The 18,127-nt window shown below is 39.6% G+C and overlaps 1 protein-coding gene across 1 annotated transcript in view; it reads right to left on the bottom strand.

Annotated features, from left to right (window-relative positions):
* Nucleotides 1-18,127, bottom strand: part of FAT4 (FAT atypical cadherin 4) — a gene marked incomplete at its 5' end in the record, with an annotated part of 147,536 nt that overhangs the window by 52,109 nt on the left and 77,300 nt on the right. Inside the window, 4 exons of the mRNA XM_082051293.1 lie at nt 7,504-7,678; nt 8,501-9,423; nt 13,661-14,011; nt 16,396-16,657. Coding sequence (XP_081907419.1) covers nt 7,504-7,678; nt 8,501-9,423; nt 13,661-14,011; nt 16,396-16,657 — 1,711 coding nt within the window. The remainder of the gene's footprint in view (nt 1-7,503; nt 7,679-8,500; nt 9,424-13,660; nt 14,012-16,395; nt 16,658-18,127) is intronic.

The following is an 18,127-nucleotide window of genomic DNA, read 5'->3' as shown; positions in this document are numbered from 1 at the left end:
GAGACAACAAGAATTCTCACTGACATTTGCATCTAACAAAAAAAATCTTAATAAATAATGAACATTTCTACCATTTGTCTGTATTTCTTATTAGGGATGCAAAGCAGCAAAAGATTTAGCTACCTAATAAAACCTGGTATTTTCAACTGTAATTCCAAGAATATCTGTAGACAGATTAACATTTTTGGCTGCGTTATTACATCTTATCTTTTGCTTTCCTATACTCTAAAAGACGAGAAGTATGTTAGCCTCACTAGGATTCTGCTTGTCTTCTATTAAAAACAAACAAGCAAAAAACCCAAACCAAAAACCAAAACCAACCAGCAACAAACTAAAAAAAAATCCGATAAAACAATTATGGGATTTACATCCATACCAAGTTAGAAACTGTAGAGTTCTCATCAACGCCATCTGGTCCTGATTAACATTACTATATTTTTGTGCGGATAGTTAGCAGGTTTTTGTATTGCAAAGCACAACCATACACACACTGTGCTTGATGTCCCTCACTCAACTCAGTTCTGCCACAACCAGTGCACTTCCAACACCCCAGTTTCTGAACCTTCTTACCTCTGTCAATGCAAAATCTCTGAAGATCTGCTTCTGAAGAATAATACTTCTCAAGGCTACAGTTTAGTAATCGGTGAATTATATATATGTATATAATACCAGCAAATTAGAAGATTTTACATTATTTTAAATAATTTCCCTTCTTTTTCTCTTGTTGAATGAATGAAATGGACAACAGCTTACCTGACAAGCCCCAGCTTAGAAGCAGTTTATCCCATTTGAAATGTCTGTCAGTTACTCACTGGATTCTCTGCTACCCCAACAGATAGCAGAAAGGAAATTACATAGGCGAGAAGTGCTTGAATCAAGAGGCATGCACTTAAATTGAGGACTTTTCTAGTAGTTCAAATGTACGTCTGAACTATAGAGAATAAACATCTTTAAAACATATTTCTAACTCTGCTTGCCTTGTCCAAATAAAAGCCACCATCGGTTTGAGTTCATTTCAAAGCTGAAGCTTTTAACCTAAGTGAAAAAACTAACTTTCATTATTTTCACAGATATTTCAGTTTGCACTGGCCAGCCTGAGCCCTTTGCCAATCTGAATATACATCACTTCTGCACCCCACCTCACGTAACACACACACACTTGGATTTAGCCCAGAGACTCTTGCTGAACTATTTTGAAAATAATTATCTAATAATGAAGGTTTAACTCCAAACAGAAGACTATATCCCTCAAATGGTATTCTGGGGCTAAATTATGCACCTCGTGGGGCAGTCCTCTGAAGCAATGGGTTAAATCCTCATCTCCCTTGGGGAGTAAATGTGTCACATCATATAGACATGGATACACTCTCTTCCTTGACAATTACTCTCTAGGGGACATTAGACTGACTTTGCCATAATCCTACTTCCTAAATAGCTTTTTGAGCTTTTGTCTTCTAGAGAAAAATTAAAAAGTGCTAACAGTTTCTAGTCTCTGTGAAAGAGTAAGATCCTGCTATTAGCCTCCCACAACTACGAAGAGCCACTCTCAGTTCTCTTCCCTCATGATTCCAGATGATGGTAATGCAAAATAAATGCTGTGAAATACTGACAAGTCTGTTGTTATTTCAGTTCTCCCATCATGTGATTTAGAATAAACTATGAAACCATGCAAAACTACTAAAATGATAGTGCCAGTAGTAAAAGAGCTAAACTAATAAAACTAGTAAAATACTACAACTAGACTGAGTACAACTCAGCATCGACATGAGGAAGAGCTTCCAAAGAAATAAATGAGGTTGGGACAGAAACGAGAATTCATTTTGAAACAGCTGTGGTACAAAACAAGAACATAAAAGAGACCAATCATCATGTAAACTGCTAAGCACCAAGGAAAGCATAAGTCAGCTTCATTTAGCTCATTAAGCCTGAAGTGGTGTGTATATTTAGATGTAGTACAGAAAGCATGGAAAACAGGATATTTCTAACTCAAATGTCTGAGTTGCTTGTTTGTTTTGATAGGACTAAGTTTTAAACATAGCTGAATTTGTTTTAAAAACACAATTTATTCTTTTAAGGTAACATTTTTCATGCTGTAGACTGCATGTTAAGTAGAAATACAGTGTATGCTAAGAAAACAGGTTGAGCATAAATGTCTATAAGCTCAGTCTCATAAATCCCACACAACGTTAACCCTCCAGACTCTTTTTTACCATTACTAGAAAATAAGGAGGCTGCAGTTTTTCTAATATGAAAATACAGTCAGCCTTTACTTATCACCTCAAACCGGGAAATATCTTAAAATGTATTAAAAAAACAATTCAGCTCCGTTGTCAGATTTAATTTGATTTCAGGATTGAAGGGAACCAAAAGCCTATCTCAAAAAAGAATTCCTGAGAAGGATATAACCTCTGTTTGGTTGCCCTTGTACATTCTTAAAGGAAAGAATGCATAAGCCAGGGGCCAACATTTTCCAAAGAAAAAACATATGGTTGTTTTTCATACAGGCCAGGGATGTATACAAAGAACAGCTAACTAAATATAATAATCAGTCCACTGATTCATTTCTTTCAGAACTATTTATCTAAATTGGTAAATAGAATATTTAAAAAAAAATAATAATTAAAAAGCCACACAGGAACACAGCTTCTAAGTAGAAACACCACATCTTGATCTTGGTTTTTCTGTGGCAACATGCCATTCTGACCAACCAAAGCAAGAGATGGTGGTTGCAGTTTATGTAAACAGTAGTCCTGGGCAGCTAGCAGGTTTCCAGATGTGCAACTCTACATCACTGCAACCAATAAATAAAAGGAGAAGGACTGTTGGAATGCTAACATTTGCTCCAGAAAATTGCTCAAAGAGTTAAAGACAGGGATGATAAAAGTGTCTGCACCAGTTCTTGTCATGCTGCCAGAATGGAATGTTTACCCAGCACTGCATCCCCACCAGATGAGGTGAAAAAAAAATTTAGAAAGTCTCTTTTCCCAACCATTTTGCCATGAAGTAGGGTATAGCGAAGCAACCCAAATGATTTATGTGGTAGAAACAGACCCATAAAGATACATTCAAATAGTTGCATGTAGGTTTCTTGGCGTTCATGTTAGCAGACATTTTGGGGGACCATCTGCAATCTAAACACTATCATGTTATTCCACAGTCCATCATTTTGCCTGTCATTATATTTATAGTTCACACACTCTGGTTTACAGCTTGTGCTGCAAGCGGGACTCTAAGTCGAGATGGTTGAAATTTGTGGTTGACTTATGTTTTTTTTTTTCTTGATCAAAACAACAGGTGTACAGCTCTAGAAGATGCTGAATGCTCCTGGTGAGGAACGCTTTTCATGTCTTCATAAATCCCTTCTGCTTAGAGTGTCAGTCTAGTATCTGAGACCCAGCAGTAGTTAGAGTAGGGTGGAAGTGTCAGAATGAGAGAAGAGTGATGATAAAACAAGGTTGAAATCAAGAACCTTTGTGCAGAAGGTCTTGTGGAAACTGGGCGTGAAGCAGGCTGCATGGCCACAAATCACTAAGCCAAACATCAGGAAACTTGTTATCAGTCTTTTCCCTCCCGCAGAGCAAAGGCAAGACTCTTTGCCCATCCAAGATCTACTCTGAGGACCGGGTGGAGGGCAGGAGGCAAAGCCAAGGACTAGTTGGGCCAGGACAATGCATGTATCATGACTGACTTCTCCGGGTCTGAGGGGAGCTTGGCTTGGGAATGCCTTTTTTCAACAACTGCCCAGATTTCCACCACTGGTGCATATGGTTCCATCAGCTGTTCCTGTCCGACCTGCTCAGCTCGACTCTTAGTAACTCAGCAACATTTCCCATGTGTCCAGGACCGAGCCCTGGGCTCTGGGAGAGCCTGCCTGTACAGTGTTGGGAGTCCCATAGGCTGCCGAGCCGGGGTGGGCACTGCATCACATGCAGCCCTGCTGCTCAGTGCCCCACAAGCACGGGCTGCTGCTGCACCATCTCCTAATCCTTCACCTGCTACAGACAGACGCAGCAGATGTACTGCCAGTACACGCTATAAAACCCATTAGGTACCGAAGACGAAATACCAAAGCAGCTGCACCTTCCTGAGGCCACAGATTGTTCTCAATGCTTTGGGCTGGCAACTCTACATAGAAATGATGAAAAATTAAAAATCCTTCTTCTTTCATCAACTTCTCTGTATGCAGGCTATGGTGACACTATAAGAACCACAGTCACAAGTTCATTAAGTAATAATAAATGTAACAAAATCCTTGGTTAGGAATAGGGAGATCAGGAAGACAGCCAAAACAAAGCTGAAAATCTGTAAGTTCTTCTGTCTAAAGGTGCTTCTAAGCATGTATTGTGTCTGCTTCCTTGAAAGAAAGGGAAGAGTTGGCATATACTTCTATAGGAGCAGGAGAGTGTCCTTTAACATTTTAAACTAGTTAGTGTAGCCTATAAAAATTGAGATGCAGATCCTAAGAAAAATGGGAAGCTGGTTAGACAGACAGAATTTTGCTCTTTATGTGCTACCCAGACATTGCCAGAGTTAACTGCATATGGACGTCGACCATGATTTTTATCTGTAAGAAATACCTAAATAAGATGCACCATATATGGCAAGACTGTTCCTTGGGCTGCTACAGACAATCAAAAAGACTGTTTATTACAGCTAATAAAAGCCAAACTTGAAGTGCAAATTATAATACCTTTCCCTTGATTTATTTTCAAAGATAATACGGATGTGGATAACTTCAGACCAGTCTGTTTTCTTCAGCATTTTGGCAGGCACTGCTTTCCTACAGAAGAACACTATCTGTTCTGCATTTGTGTTTCTGGTCAAATTGTCTCTACACAAAACTGTTATTTCTAAGAACAGAAGCACTATCAAACACATACAAACCAAGACACTTTAAAGAAATAGTTATATTAGACAAAGAACTGGACATGCCTGTGAGAGTTTCTTTTATAAACGTTTAGTGGCTACTCAAGAACGTAATACTCAAAACATTTTTCTTACCCATTTCAAGACTGTGTCATTACCATCTTTCTCATAGTACAGCCAGACCTACCTTATTTAATGAAGCAAGCACCGACCAGCAAAGGTCAGTGTGTGAACACCTGGATATCCATCACAGACCCACACTGGTAGCTTTTGTAATGTTTTGTATGCTTTAAAGTAATACATCTTCTGATAAGCTATAACTCTTGAAGAAAGGCTTCCTCCCACATAATATTTTTCTAACTCAGCTGCCAAATGTCTATGGAAGTACATGTGCATTCTATATATGATAATGTAATCTATAGTAATATAAAATTTGAGAGCAGCTTGACAGAAATCCCAGAGTCTATAACTTGGTTCCACATTACTGTGACAAACCTGGTTCTTTAAGAGGTCTCCAACGAGTCATACGCTAGTGTGTTCTTTACCACCTAGACTGCTTGATCTCAGTATGACTAATTCAAACATAACGGGGATCTCCTTGAATTTCTTAAGTATGTAACATATTTAAAGTACTTTAAGTATCTATTATGACTATCGTTCACATCCTGCGTCCACAAACTCAAGTGAAGTTTTGGCATTGGCTTCTACAGAAGCTAGACATTCTCCTGTGATGTTTTAGTTTAGATAAAACATGACTAACATAGTTTAAAATGTTTTCTTGATGGCATGAATTTAGAGCAAGTCTTCAGTCTAATCTGAAGATATTATCTAAAGTTATACACAAGGCTGGTTGAAAACTATGCCAAATCACACTAACTGTGGACTAGTCAGATTGTAAACCTAAACACAGTAGAACAGTTTAATTTAGCTTGAAGTTACTACTGAACAACTGTTTCTGAACACTTTTGTTACTATCTTTTAACACTGGGAGGGGGGAATAATAACTTTTGAGTTAGCTTTGTAAGAACATAGCAAATAAAACCAACCAAACAAAACCCCATAAAACCAAAATCAGCTTCAAGTAATGTTTAATCAGCATAATATCCACACATTTAGACACAGGACCTAATGAAACATGCTGCTGTTCTTGTCAGGCACTTACAGCGAAGGCCTCATGCTCAATTCACATATTAAAGTCTTCCTTTGGATTACCCGAAACTCATACATCTCTCAACACAAATATTTTCATTTGGTATGGTTGGGTAAATCTTCTCCCAGATTTCACATCTTTTAGGAACCAGAGTCTAGGAAAAGATTGTTGTCAAACTTCTGGCTGACACATGGTGCTAGACATGGGGTACTACTGACTTCTTGCTCCCCTTCTTTTTCTAAGAGGAACAAAAATTGTTGGCCGCATGACATCCCTTTATCAGTTCAGACTCTGGGTATTTTGTATGAAGGGCTGGGTTCTGTACAGTCCTACCTGACTCCTGGCAACTTGGACTGGGAGAGTAAACAGCCGTCAGGGATCTGCTTTCCCTTACATATCCAGCCTCAGCTTCTGAAGGAACATAAGGACGTGCAAGCCCAAGCAAGTCCAAGTCACAAGTGAGCAGTTTGTGGCTACAGAGTAATGGAAAGCCAGCTTAAAAATACAACGCATACGGTATCTCTAGCCAAAGTACAAGACAAATGATACGTCAGCTTCAGCTGTGCTCATACTATGAAATACCTGAGCACTGCTGCAATAGGAAAATATAAGCCACAGATACTGTCACTGACACAAGATACAGCACACAATATGGCAGAAGACAAACTTGTATCCACTTGTCAACAAGTTGTGTTTGCTTCTATTTTTATTATTAGAAAATAAGAACTAGTTCTGAAGTAAATTAAATCCACCAGACTGCAGGGGACCAGAGATCAGTCCAGAATATGATGCAGGATGTCTTCATTACTAATATTCATACCAAAATCTATAACTAAACTTTTGCACTCGAACACCTCAAGTGAAAGTGTAATTAATCTTCATTAAAAGAATTCATGGCTATGTCTTAAACTTGGGAGGGAACTTGGAATACATTTGGGATTCTGGAGCAAACATATGACTGGATACTGAGCAAAGCAGGAAACTAAAATGTTGAAATGTAAATTGTCATTGCTTCTCAGGGGTAAGATTTTGGTAAGATTAACTGAGTAGTTCATAGCTGTTTCTAGACATTGGTTTGACATGTCTGCACATTTCCAACAACAATACTATATAGGGTTCTGTTGCCATATATACATAAATATATATATACTTTTTTTTTTTTAATTGCCATTCACAAGGCTCTCATGACCTAGGTAGGACCACTTACTACTGGCGGGCAAAAGTCAAGCCACTGAAATCTGTAGTGAAGCCTACTAACATCAGACAACTACATTTGAGGATAATAACACGATCCCCCAAAACTGAACTCCCTCTGACATCAGGCAAGTAAGCCCAGCTCTCCCCACAGAGATCTGAGCTGAAGCTTGGGTACAATCTCCATCCACTAAAGTTTCAGACCATGATGAAAATATTTATTTCCTAACCAGAATGCACTGTTTCTGCGTGACAACAACGTTTCACAAGAAGAGACTGCATGTTTGCTTTACCTGAATCAGCAGCTGTGATCAGCAGTACATACTGCTCCTTCGTCTCCCGGTCCAGGCTCCGCACCAGGCGCAGCTCTCCGCTGGCTGAGAGAGTAAAGGCTCCTTCTTCATTGCCACCCACCAGCACGTAAGTGAGCTTGCTGTTCAGGCCTTGATCGTCATCCCTTGCTACAACCTAAAAAAGCAATGCAAACACATGGGAAGAAGTAGGAAGAACTGATAAGTTCAGGGTCTGTAAAATTTTATCAGGACAGAGGAAACATTCTCTGTGACAATAATCTAAATTAATGGATTTAATTAAGGCAAATGCTTTAAGGGCTAATATAAATTAGATGTAATTGTAAAATGACTTAATTGAGGTGATGGATTAAAAGTGTAGGTTGAAAATATTAAATAGCTGATTACTTATTTTTCTCAAGCATAAATACAGTAAAGAATTAGTGGGGCTCAGTGAAAACCACAGATGATCTGGTATAGGCTGAGCTCCATAGCAAAACAAGCATCGCATGTCCTGCCAGCTGTATCCATTTAGTGCTCTTTCAGCATTTGGCACAGAGCCTCATCCCATGTAGGCAATGATCAGACTGAGAGATTTGTTGCATGAAAATTGATATTGAGATGAGAGATAGAGCAAGCTGTTGAAATCCTAGTGTAGGTGGAAAAATAGGTAAGGAAAAACCAAACAAAACTTCAAGGCACAGTATAAACTTTTGGTAAAAACAAACAAAAACCACAACCAACCAACCAACAACAAAAACCAAACTGAAACAAGGTAAACAACCCTAAAGTCAGAACAAAACAAAACAAACCCGCACCCAAACAAACAAAAAGGAAAACAAACCAACAGCCAATACATACTAGATTACAGCCGAAAGACAACTTTTCAATTGTCTTGCACCTTTTTAATTTTGAAGGAAAGACAGTATATTTTAATAGCATATACTGGGGCACGCTAATAATTGCAGCAGATACATATGCATTTGCGGAATGTACTCACCTGAAGAATAACTTTTGGAAGCGTCTCTAAATTCTCAGGGACATTCACAGAGTAGGGAGAAAGTTCAAAGGTGGGAACATAATCATTGACATCCTTCAGAATAATATTGACTGTCGTGGTATTGGTCCTTGGGCTGCTCCCGCGGTCGGCTGATTGAACAGTCAGCGTATAGGAGGGCTTTTTCTCTCTGTCCAAAGGCTTGGCAACTGTTATCACCCCTGTCACAGAATCGATCCGAAACTCATTATTGGCATCTCCGCTCAGGATGGCGTAGCGGACCTGCCCGTTTGTACCTTCATCTCCATCTGTGGCAAACACCTGTATTAAATCTGTCCCTGTCAAAGTATTTTCCCCCACCTCTACTTTATAAAGCTTTTGGGCAAAAAGGGGGTTATTGTCGTTAATGTCCAGGACAATAACTACCACATCTGTAGATGAAGAAAGGGACGGTTGGCCCTTGTCTGTGGCTACCACAGTCAAGGTGTAGTTGGACACGGCTTCTCTGTCGAGCTCCCCGGTAAGCCTCACTTCACCATCAATACTGCCGATGCTGAATTTGTTTCCCAGCGGCCGAAGCAGACTGTACTCAATGTAGCTGTTAGGACCGCTGTCGGGATCGGTCGCCTGTGCTTTGAACACAATTGTATCTATTGGTGTGTTTTCCGGTACGTAGGTCACCTTTGGGGAGATAAAGCTTGGAGGGCTGTCATTCACGTCCAGAAGAATAATTGAAACTTGGGCCGTGCTTGTGAACCTGGAGGCAGGGAGAGGGGCCATGTCGTGGACTTGCACAACGAGGCTGTAGAAAGACTGGCTCTCCCGATCCAAAGGCTGCCTGATGCTCAGCACCCCACTGTTGTCGATGCCGAACTGGCCCCCGCTGTCCCCGGACGCGATGCTGAAGGACAGCTGCGAGTTGGAGCCTGGTGGGTGAGGAGCAGAAAGGTAGGGAACGTGACTTCACCCTGCTGACCTAGATGCAAATGTTCCTGGCCTCATTTCATACAGAAATAAGGACAGTACGACCGTGCTCCCTGTTCAGCCTCCTCATCACGATTTTTCAATCCATCAGCTAATTTCAGCTAAGTTTCACAGTGCAGCAGAAGCCTTTGAAATAATCATTTTCTGACACGAGTTGAAAAGAGAGAGAAGGAAGGATGGTAATTGGAGTGGCCACAGAGGGAATGGCCAGCAGAGCTCATCTCTCTATTTCACTCAGCAGGAGCTGCACAGTGGCAACGAGCAATTTTTCCTCCTCTACAGTGGTTGTGAAGGGTTTTCTTTCAGAAACCCAAGAGTCAATATTTCTGCTGCTCACTGAACAGCTGGTTTGTTCCTTTCTCCTCAGTTCTACTAAGAAACATTATTATTAATGTAATTATTTCGTTAATTCTTCCATCCAATTAAAAAAACCCCACAAACAGAAACTCCCAAGCCTAGCTGGAGCAGGCCAAGAGTGAATAGTGGGGAGAAGTATGCTTCCCATATATGGCATGGTATTCCAAAATATCAGATGAACAGTGCTCATCTCATGATCAAAACAGAACTAGCAATTATGGTCAAGGAAGAGATTCGTAATTCTGGTAAAGGAAATGCATTCTGAGTTTTGACAAGGCTATGAAATGACGTAAATATGCCATGCAAGAAAAAATGTATGTTGCCACTGCAACTCCAGAGTTCACTGTAGACAACTAATTTTTGGTAATACCTAATGGAAATAAGTGTTCTCTCATGTATTTATCTATACATTTCCCTTACTACTATTTTAATTAATTTTGAAAATTTTGGTTTGTTATTTTGGGTCATAAAGACTGTGATTTAGTATTAGCAGATTAAAAGACTACTGATTTACTCCTGAAAATCACTTCTCCATGTGAAGAAACCAAGCTGTCTGCATAAATAGCTGATTACGTTGCTGTGCGTTTTGTCATTCACCCTGACTGAATTGCTTTGATAACAGAATAATTCTGCATTCAATTTATTAATCTCTGCTGTTGATTATGCTCAGTCTTGGTAACACCAGTCTTACTTGTCTTTCCCCCAGTGGCTACTCTAACTGACATCGTTCCCTCTCTCTTCTTCTCTTGTAGGAACTTAATTATGAGATAAATAGACCCAAAGATGAAAGACAAAATATTTTAATGCAATTAAAGAAATTAATATATTTATATGCCAGATATTAGTGTTTCTACATTACTTTGATCAAGTGAAGCACTGTGAAACTTTAATGCTACTCTATATTTTGTTAAGCTGTATTTTCAAATGACTAATTATATGGATGAAAGTGTTCAGATTTCAGTGAAGTAATTTTCGGTAATTCAAGATTTTTTCATTTGACTTTGGAGACGGGTAAGAATTCGATCTTACAGAAGAAAATTATTTTAAAAACCCCTCTTTTGTTCCAGTGTTTTTTATGGTGATGTTTGTTCACATTAAACTTTTTCTCTTGTTGTCCTGTATTTTCACAAATTTTGATGTTGCTAAGGCTTATACAGATAAAACTATGAAGCAGAAGGAGATTGGCCTGAACATCAGTGGAGCCAGGACTGCCACTTAATGAACTATTATTTCGTAAACACAGTACACCAAGCTGGATTCCTGCGCCTCATCCATCCCCTCTCCCCAGGTTTGAATCTATGTTTTTCTTAGGCAGAATGTAGGGGCATCCTCTTAGCTGAGCTCTGGGTTTATTTAATCTGAGAGTTAATCTGATAAATCACTGAGTGAGAGCTCAGACAGGGAGCCACCATTTTCACAATGATACTCTTTTAAGTGTCTTGTCCCAATTTTTGTTTCTCTACTAATGAAAAAAAAAATCCTAATTCCCCCACCCTCCCCTTCTGCAAATACCCATAGAGTCTGAGAAATCCAACCAGTTTTTGCCTGGAGGAATATCTTGCTATACTTTTTAATAAATAGACGAGCTTGTGCTTTGCCTAAGAAACATTAATTTTTTCCACATTGAATTAACAGGAAAAAAGTCAAAATCTGAATCTCAAAGTGAATGTGTTTCAAGAAACTGAGTTCTTTATTACTCTGTAAATAACCAAGAGCTGATATTTACTATGCATCTGTATATGAAACTGTCCAAGCTGGCAGAAACAGCTATTTGTTTCCCAAGGGCTGTGTCGAACAAGAAAATGACAATGGCAACAGTTTCACTCTCACCATGTTTTTTGTCTTTTATCAGTGTTTATGCTAAAACAGCAGGTACACCTCATTATGAAATCATGTCTTTTCAGACCTCCTTCAAACTATGGGATCATGTAACAAAAACAAACAATGGAATTGTATTTGTGTGCATTGAGTGCATTATCTGTGAGCCACATGCAGAGGAGTATGGTACTAGTTATTTCTGTAGTCTAGAAAAATATATGAAAAAACAGGATAACAATTTTGGGCTTGAAACAGAAACATCAATAGATCATAACATTTGCTGAAGTTATAGTCTTATTGGGGAACTCAATCTGGCATGCTCTTGGAATGAAATTTCTACCCTATTAATTTTAAATCCAGCCTGTTAGAAAAGTATCTGTGCCAAAAAATATAAACAGCAAGATATCTGTCTGACTTCTCACTGCATTATTCCTCAAATACTCATTTGCTTCCTTCATAATTGAGTGCATGATGAATGTAAAATGGTATGTCAGTGCTATGGTATAGTTTACATTCACTGTGTGCAGATGGAAATTAATTGTATGAGGTGCAAGAGAAAAGGAAAACAGACCCATAATGGTTAAGAGAAATTAACTTCCGAAAAGTTTTAAAACCAAGCATTATACTCCTAACAGGAAAATGAGAAATAAGAGAAGAGATAGATCAGACACAAGTCCATTTATCTACAGGTCTGAAGGATCAATCACTTCCCTGGATATGCATGATACAAGCACAAGTTCCTCATCCAATTCATAGTTAGTTTACTTAAAATAAAAGCTTTAACAAGAGTGCTGAAAGACAGACCCATGTAAGAATAGCCAATACCACTAAGTTATAATTTCTGACTCGTTGGCTTATTTTATGGAACCCCTTCTCTCTCACTTTCTCAATCTGATCTCAAAACCAGTTGCACAATTTTTACCATGGAAAGTTCTATCCATTAGCACAAAATTTATGTTTCCACAAAAATGTTTGACTTCAACAACCCAGCATTTCCTGAGGAAAAACTGTTTTACTGAATAATCTCGATCAGCTCAGTTGCTTTATGTGCATAAACTGGGATTCCTTGAAGCATGTAGATGCTTTGTGCTTGAAGTGCACACTTCAGTTTGAGGCATTTCTATGGGCTTTGCTGAGTCATTGTCAAGTTGAGAGGAGACAAGTTTGCTTAACATGTCACAAAAATAACCTTCACCTGCAAAGTCAGTATGAGTGTTATGAATAATTTTATAGTAAGTCACCCTGACCAATGTCTGTGGACACTTAAGGAAATGCAGTACACTATGGAAAGAATGATTTTTATGTATTTAACGCTCATATTCTACAATTATTCTTGCTTGAACATAAATGGTATGGCAAAATGCTTAAGTAAGCTGTAAAGATTGTATCTTTTACACTCGTAACACGTTAACACCTTCTAGATGTCATAAATAATCCCCAAATTAAAGCTTAAAGAGCAAATTTCCCATGATCCCTTTTAATCAGTTTTTAACCTCCACTTTCAATACTTTACAGATCACAATTCTCTTCCTGATGCACTCGAAAGTTACAGTACACTTAAGGATATCTGCTGTGATGACTGCAGATGGAGTGTCATATTGCAAGAACACTATATAAAATATATTATAAACTTTGAGAAAAAAAAAATCTGAAATAACACTTACACCTAACTTAAACTGCAACCTAAGCACCAGAAGAGATATCATCGTGCTCAACTGTTGTAAAATACAACTCTGCAACTCATTTCCACAACAGCAATATCAAGAAAACAGTATTTAACTATATTTTTAATTTATCACAAATAAAAATAAGAAAGAAACCACCCTCGTAAACCTAATGTGAAATATGAGAAAAACAACCTCTATTTACACAGCATGCAGTGAATTTAAGCAGATGATGGCATCCTAAGGATAGCCTGAATTTGCCCTTTCTAGTCTTTGAATGCATTGCTAACGTGAAACACATACTTATCATTAGAGATAGAGAATATGAGGAAACACCTACCATCATCTGCATCAGTGACACTGAAGTTGAGAATAGCAGATCCTGGAGACAAGTTCTCCATCAAAGATGTGCTGTATGAGGTCATGCTGAACACTGGTGGGTTATCATTGATGTCCAGTATATTGAAATACACTCTGATGGTAGTAAATTGGCCTCCCCCATCTTCGGCACGGACAGTAAGGATGTAATACTGCTGCGCTTCATAGTCCAGCGCGCGAGTCAGGTTGAAGACTCCAGTAACATGGTTCAGGAAGAACATACCCTCTTCATCATCTTCGCTTACGGTGTACGTGATTTCCCCGTTGATACCGGAGTCATCGTCAGTGGCTAGAATGGCTGCCACCAAGGAACCTGCAACCAGCACACAGCAAAACAAGTCACCACAAAAGGCAGGTCACTGGTGTGGTCAGAGCCAGCTCATCAACAAACAGCTCTCTAGAATAAGGCATACCCTCTGGTAAAAAATTCAAGCCTCAATATCATATGACTAGCCTCTGAAAGGTTTTTCAAGGCTGGCAGGAACAGTATTCAGTATGATGTTTATTTTAAAGGGCTAATAAAAAAACAAAACAAAATGAAACAAGAAATGGCCAGGAAGTTTGTTTTAATCTTTAAATGGGAACTTGTCCTGATAAGATTATCAGCTGGGTCAAAAATACCTTTTCTCCCACTAGATATTTTCTATCTACTACTCAAAGGACCCTCACCTCCTCATAGACAAATAGAACTTCTGAAACCTTCTAGATATTTCTTTCTAGATGCAGAAACTGAAATGCCAGTACATATCAAATATCCCAGCTCTGCTTTTTGGAAAAGTGCCTTTGCAGGGTAACTGTGGTTAGAAAACTAGAAACCTTATAGGGGTCTGTTCTTCAATGTTTTTTGAAATTCAACTCCTTGTGAATTTGTGCCATTGTTTTCATTTCTGCATAGCTGCGATCGCATGACTGACCTATCTTAAAGTTTGGAAATTAAGTGTCACTTTTTAGTATTTCAAACACTAATTATAATTAAGATCAGCTTATTTCCAAGAAAGTAAATAATTTAATTTTCTTTTCCATGGAGCCAGATGAATTACATGCATTTCAGTACAGTTAACTATTTTTGAGCAACGTGACAACAAAAACTGCTTATCATCATAATGAGGAATAGTGCTACAACCTCCTTTAATCCAGCAGAATTTGCTAGTATCTTTTAGATAGATTTGATTAGCTAATGCTTTAACATTTCGGTTTATGCCGCAAGGCGAAGGGGGACACTTTGAGACAGAGAACAGAGCCCCGAAGTGGAAACCTTGCACTGCACCCCTCTGGGTGAGCCTGCTGGCTGCTCTGGGATTGCTGGAGAAGGGAACAGGAGAAGCTGCAGCACTTCAAGTGCAAAATCTGCCTGTTCCTTCCTTAGGCATCCATCGCTGCTGAGCCAGGAACATGGCACAAATCTACACCCTATAAATTATAAAAGAGAGAAGCCTTATCTTAACGTGGAGGGAGTTATGCTCGCCAGTTCCAGGCCTGCTGAAACAGGTCTGCTCTGATTGACAAGAGGGAAGAACATAGCTGGGGATCAGCAACCAAACCACCCCCTGCTACCCAGACACCTCGACTACTTCCAGATCAAATTCCTGAGGCACAGCTGATTGCACTATAATCCTTTAATACAAAACACCACTGAATTTTGGGACAGCGACTGTGGGACAGAGTGCAAAAGTTGAAGGCATAAGAGTAATCTTGGCTGTCCTGAGCTGAGCCTTGCATGCTTATAAGTCAAAGCCGTAATAAAAGGCTGAAAGTTATCACCATGTCCCTTACACCTCTTTTGTTAATCCATGTTTTAGAACAAGTTCCTAAGATGCTTCAGTTACTAACACAGGCAGATACTGCTTTTATACTAGGACTCCGTATGGACTGGAAATGTTTTACTGCAAGTAATATTCATTTCTCATCTTGAGACATATAATATAGCACAGCTTTTGAAAACGGTTTTTGAGAGCCTAAAGAGTTTCCAGCTTAAGAGCCAACTTTCAAACGTCAAAGCATTCTTGCATATGAAACATTTAAAAGAAGAAAACAGCAGCTCAAGAGGTTGGTGATCATATTTAGGAACAAGAATTAATTATTTTAAAAGGGTTAAATTTTGTACAGAAAGCCTAGTCAAGACAGAAGTCAAAGATAAGATCAATGGAATATGATGTTAGGTTTAGTAATTGAGCGCATGCAGGGAATATTAAGGAATCAGTGTACTACTGATTTACAAAATGGTCATCCATTTTGTAATCCTACCCTTGATGAATTAAGTACTATAAAGTCATATTCACTGAAGATGGCTTGCTAAGTCAATATGAGCGTCACCAAGGCATATTTCCATAATAGGTTATGCTGTTTGTATCCTGCAAGTTGTTCCTCCTGTTATTTTACTTTTTTTATGTAGCAGCACTCAGAAGCTTCAATGGGGGTACAGGCATAATTTCTATTCTGCATTTAGGAGTTTTTTGAGTAGCAACCATTTCTCTGTTTCCCATTGAAAAGAAATTTGGCCCCACTAGCAATACAGATTTCCTAGCGAGCAGACTGTCAGCATGATGTGATTCGTTTTGTCTTTCCATCCCATCCGATAGATGCCTTCAGCATCTTCTGCCTCCTGAACAGGTCAGGTTTGCTACCCCATCCCCCTCGACCGCCTGTGTATCGACAAAAAGAAAATGCCAGTCAATTTTAGGGCCATTTCCTGTTTACCTGGAGTGGCATCTTCTGGGATGTCAAAGGAATACACCGGTCTGGAGAATTTAGGGATATGGTCGTTAACATCGCTAACAGTGATATTTATTCTCATGTCCGAGGACTGCAGCCCATCATCAGCACGAACCAGCAAGGAGTACTTGGAGCGGCGCTCCCGGTCCAGGCGCTTGGTGGCTATCAGGTCTCCTGACTCAGGGTCGATGTGGAAGCTGTCATCCGCACCACTGATGATCGTGTATGTGACGAGGGCATTGGCTCCCTAAGTAAAACCAAAAGTGGTCAAATCAAGTTATTTGCCAGGAAAACCACACCACAATTTTCAGTAAGACAAGCGTCTTTCCAGTAACTGCACTTGGCAAACATATTAGAGAACAGTTTCCTTTAACAAATAGCCTCCCTGCCCAGTCCCTGCTTCAATCTCCCAGTAAAGGCACATACGCACACAGTTTTTATTTATGAGATGTGAAATGATGAGATTACCCAGACACTTTTCGCTCCACTGTTCATGAAAGGATCACAGATCCAGTCAGTACCATAAAGCACTGATACCTGTTTTAATTTAAAGCCAGTGTCACTGAGCAATGTAACATCTGCCTTCTTAATGGGGATCAGTGTTTATTCTTCTTGTTTTATGTCCAAAGGTTAAATTAAATCCCTGCCAGGAGGATCAGCTTTGCCCTTCCTATTCCCTGGAGGTGGGATGGAGGGAATAGGACAGGGAGGGATGTGAGGAAGGAGAACCAGGGGAGCCATGTGGCAGGGCCACCAGCCACCGCACATGGCAAGAGATGCAGCTCCTGGCCAGGAGAAATTCAGAGAAACCACGCTTGCATGGGTGCCTTGGAGCAGTCCCCCAAAGGCCTGTTTATGCATGGAAATGCATTCGTCCCTGTGAATAAACAGCCCCAAAGTGACAAATCATGTGTCACTAAAATCACAATTCTGATCTCTTGGGTTGAGCTGGCAGGCCCTGGAAGTCAAAAGCATTTGCTTTTGGGGTCAAACAAAATATCTAATTCACCCTTGGAAAAAAAGGATTCATATGGACTTTGAACATATGAAAAAATCATCACTTTTTTGTCTCCTTTAAAACTTGCAATTAAAACAGGAAAAAATATTGAAACCTCCATTAAAAAAAAATATGAACACAATGCTTTTTGCCTCAGCCCTACCCTGTCACAAATATTGAGAAAAGTCATGTGGATTAATAATAAAAATCAATCCACCTTACAGGTCTTAGCTGTGAGGAGTACTGAGGTTTTCCAGTAAAAGAGATGATGCTACCTGAGCTGTTTTCATCCCCCGTCCTGGGGATGGGTTGCGCAGTGTGATGTTGCAGCCTGAAGGGTGGTCCAGGGGGTGCAGGCGGAGCGCCCAGCACTGGCTTGGTTGACATTTCCCCCAAAAGCCAGTACTTTGCTATATTTTTTTCTGCTTAGCAGACTGACATTGGTCTTTAAGGGAAAGCAAAAAGAGATCCTGGGGCCACGTCTTTCTTTTTCTAAGACATGCTTCAGGGCACTGAAGGTTTGGTAACCTCCAACATCAGACACGTGTACTTACACTCCCTATGTTGACCGTGGGGAGTGAGCAGGGCAACAGCCAGCTATTTACCATGCCCTCACCACTTCTGTGGTGAACAACAGATCAAAGAGATCAGGGTGAAAGAAACTGCACACCTGTTTCAAACACTCTTGCCTAAAAAAGCAAATTAACAAAGATAAATGCC

This window comes from Streptopelia decaocto, assembly GCF_964273445.1.
Source record: "Streptopelia decaocto genome assembly, chromosome: 4".
Taxonomy (NCBI): Eukaryota; Metazoa; Chordata; class Aves; order Columbiformes; family Columbidae; genus Streptopelia; species Streptopelia decaocto.
The sequence above is the reverse complement of the archived record's forward strand: the minus strand, read 5'-3'. Positions and strand labels throughout refer to the sequence as shown.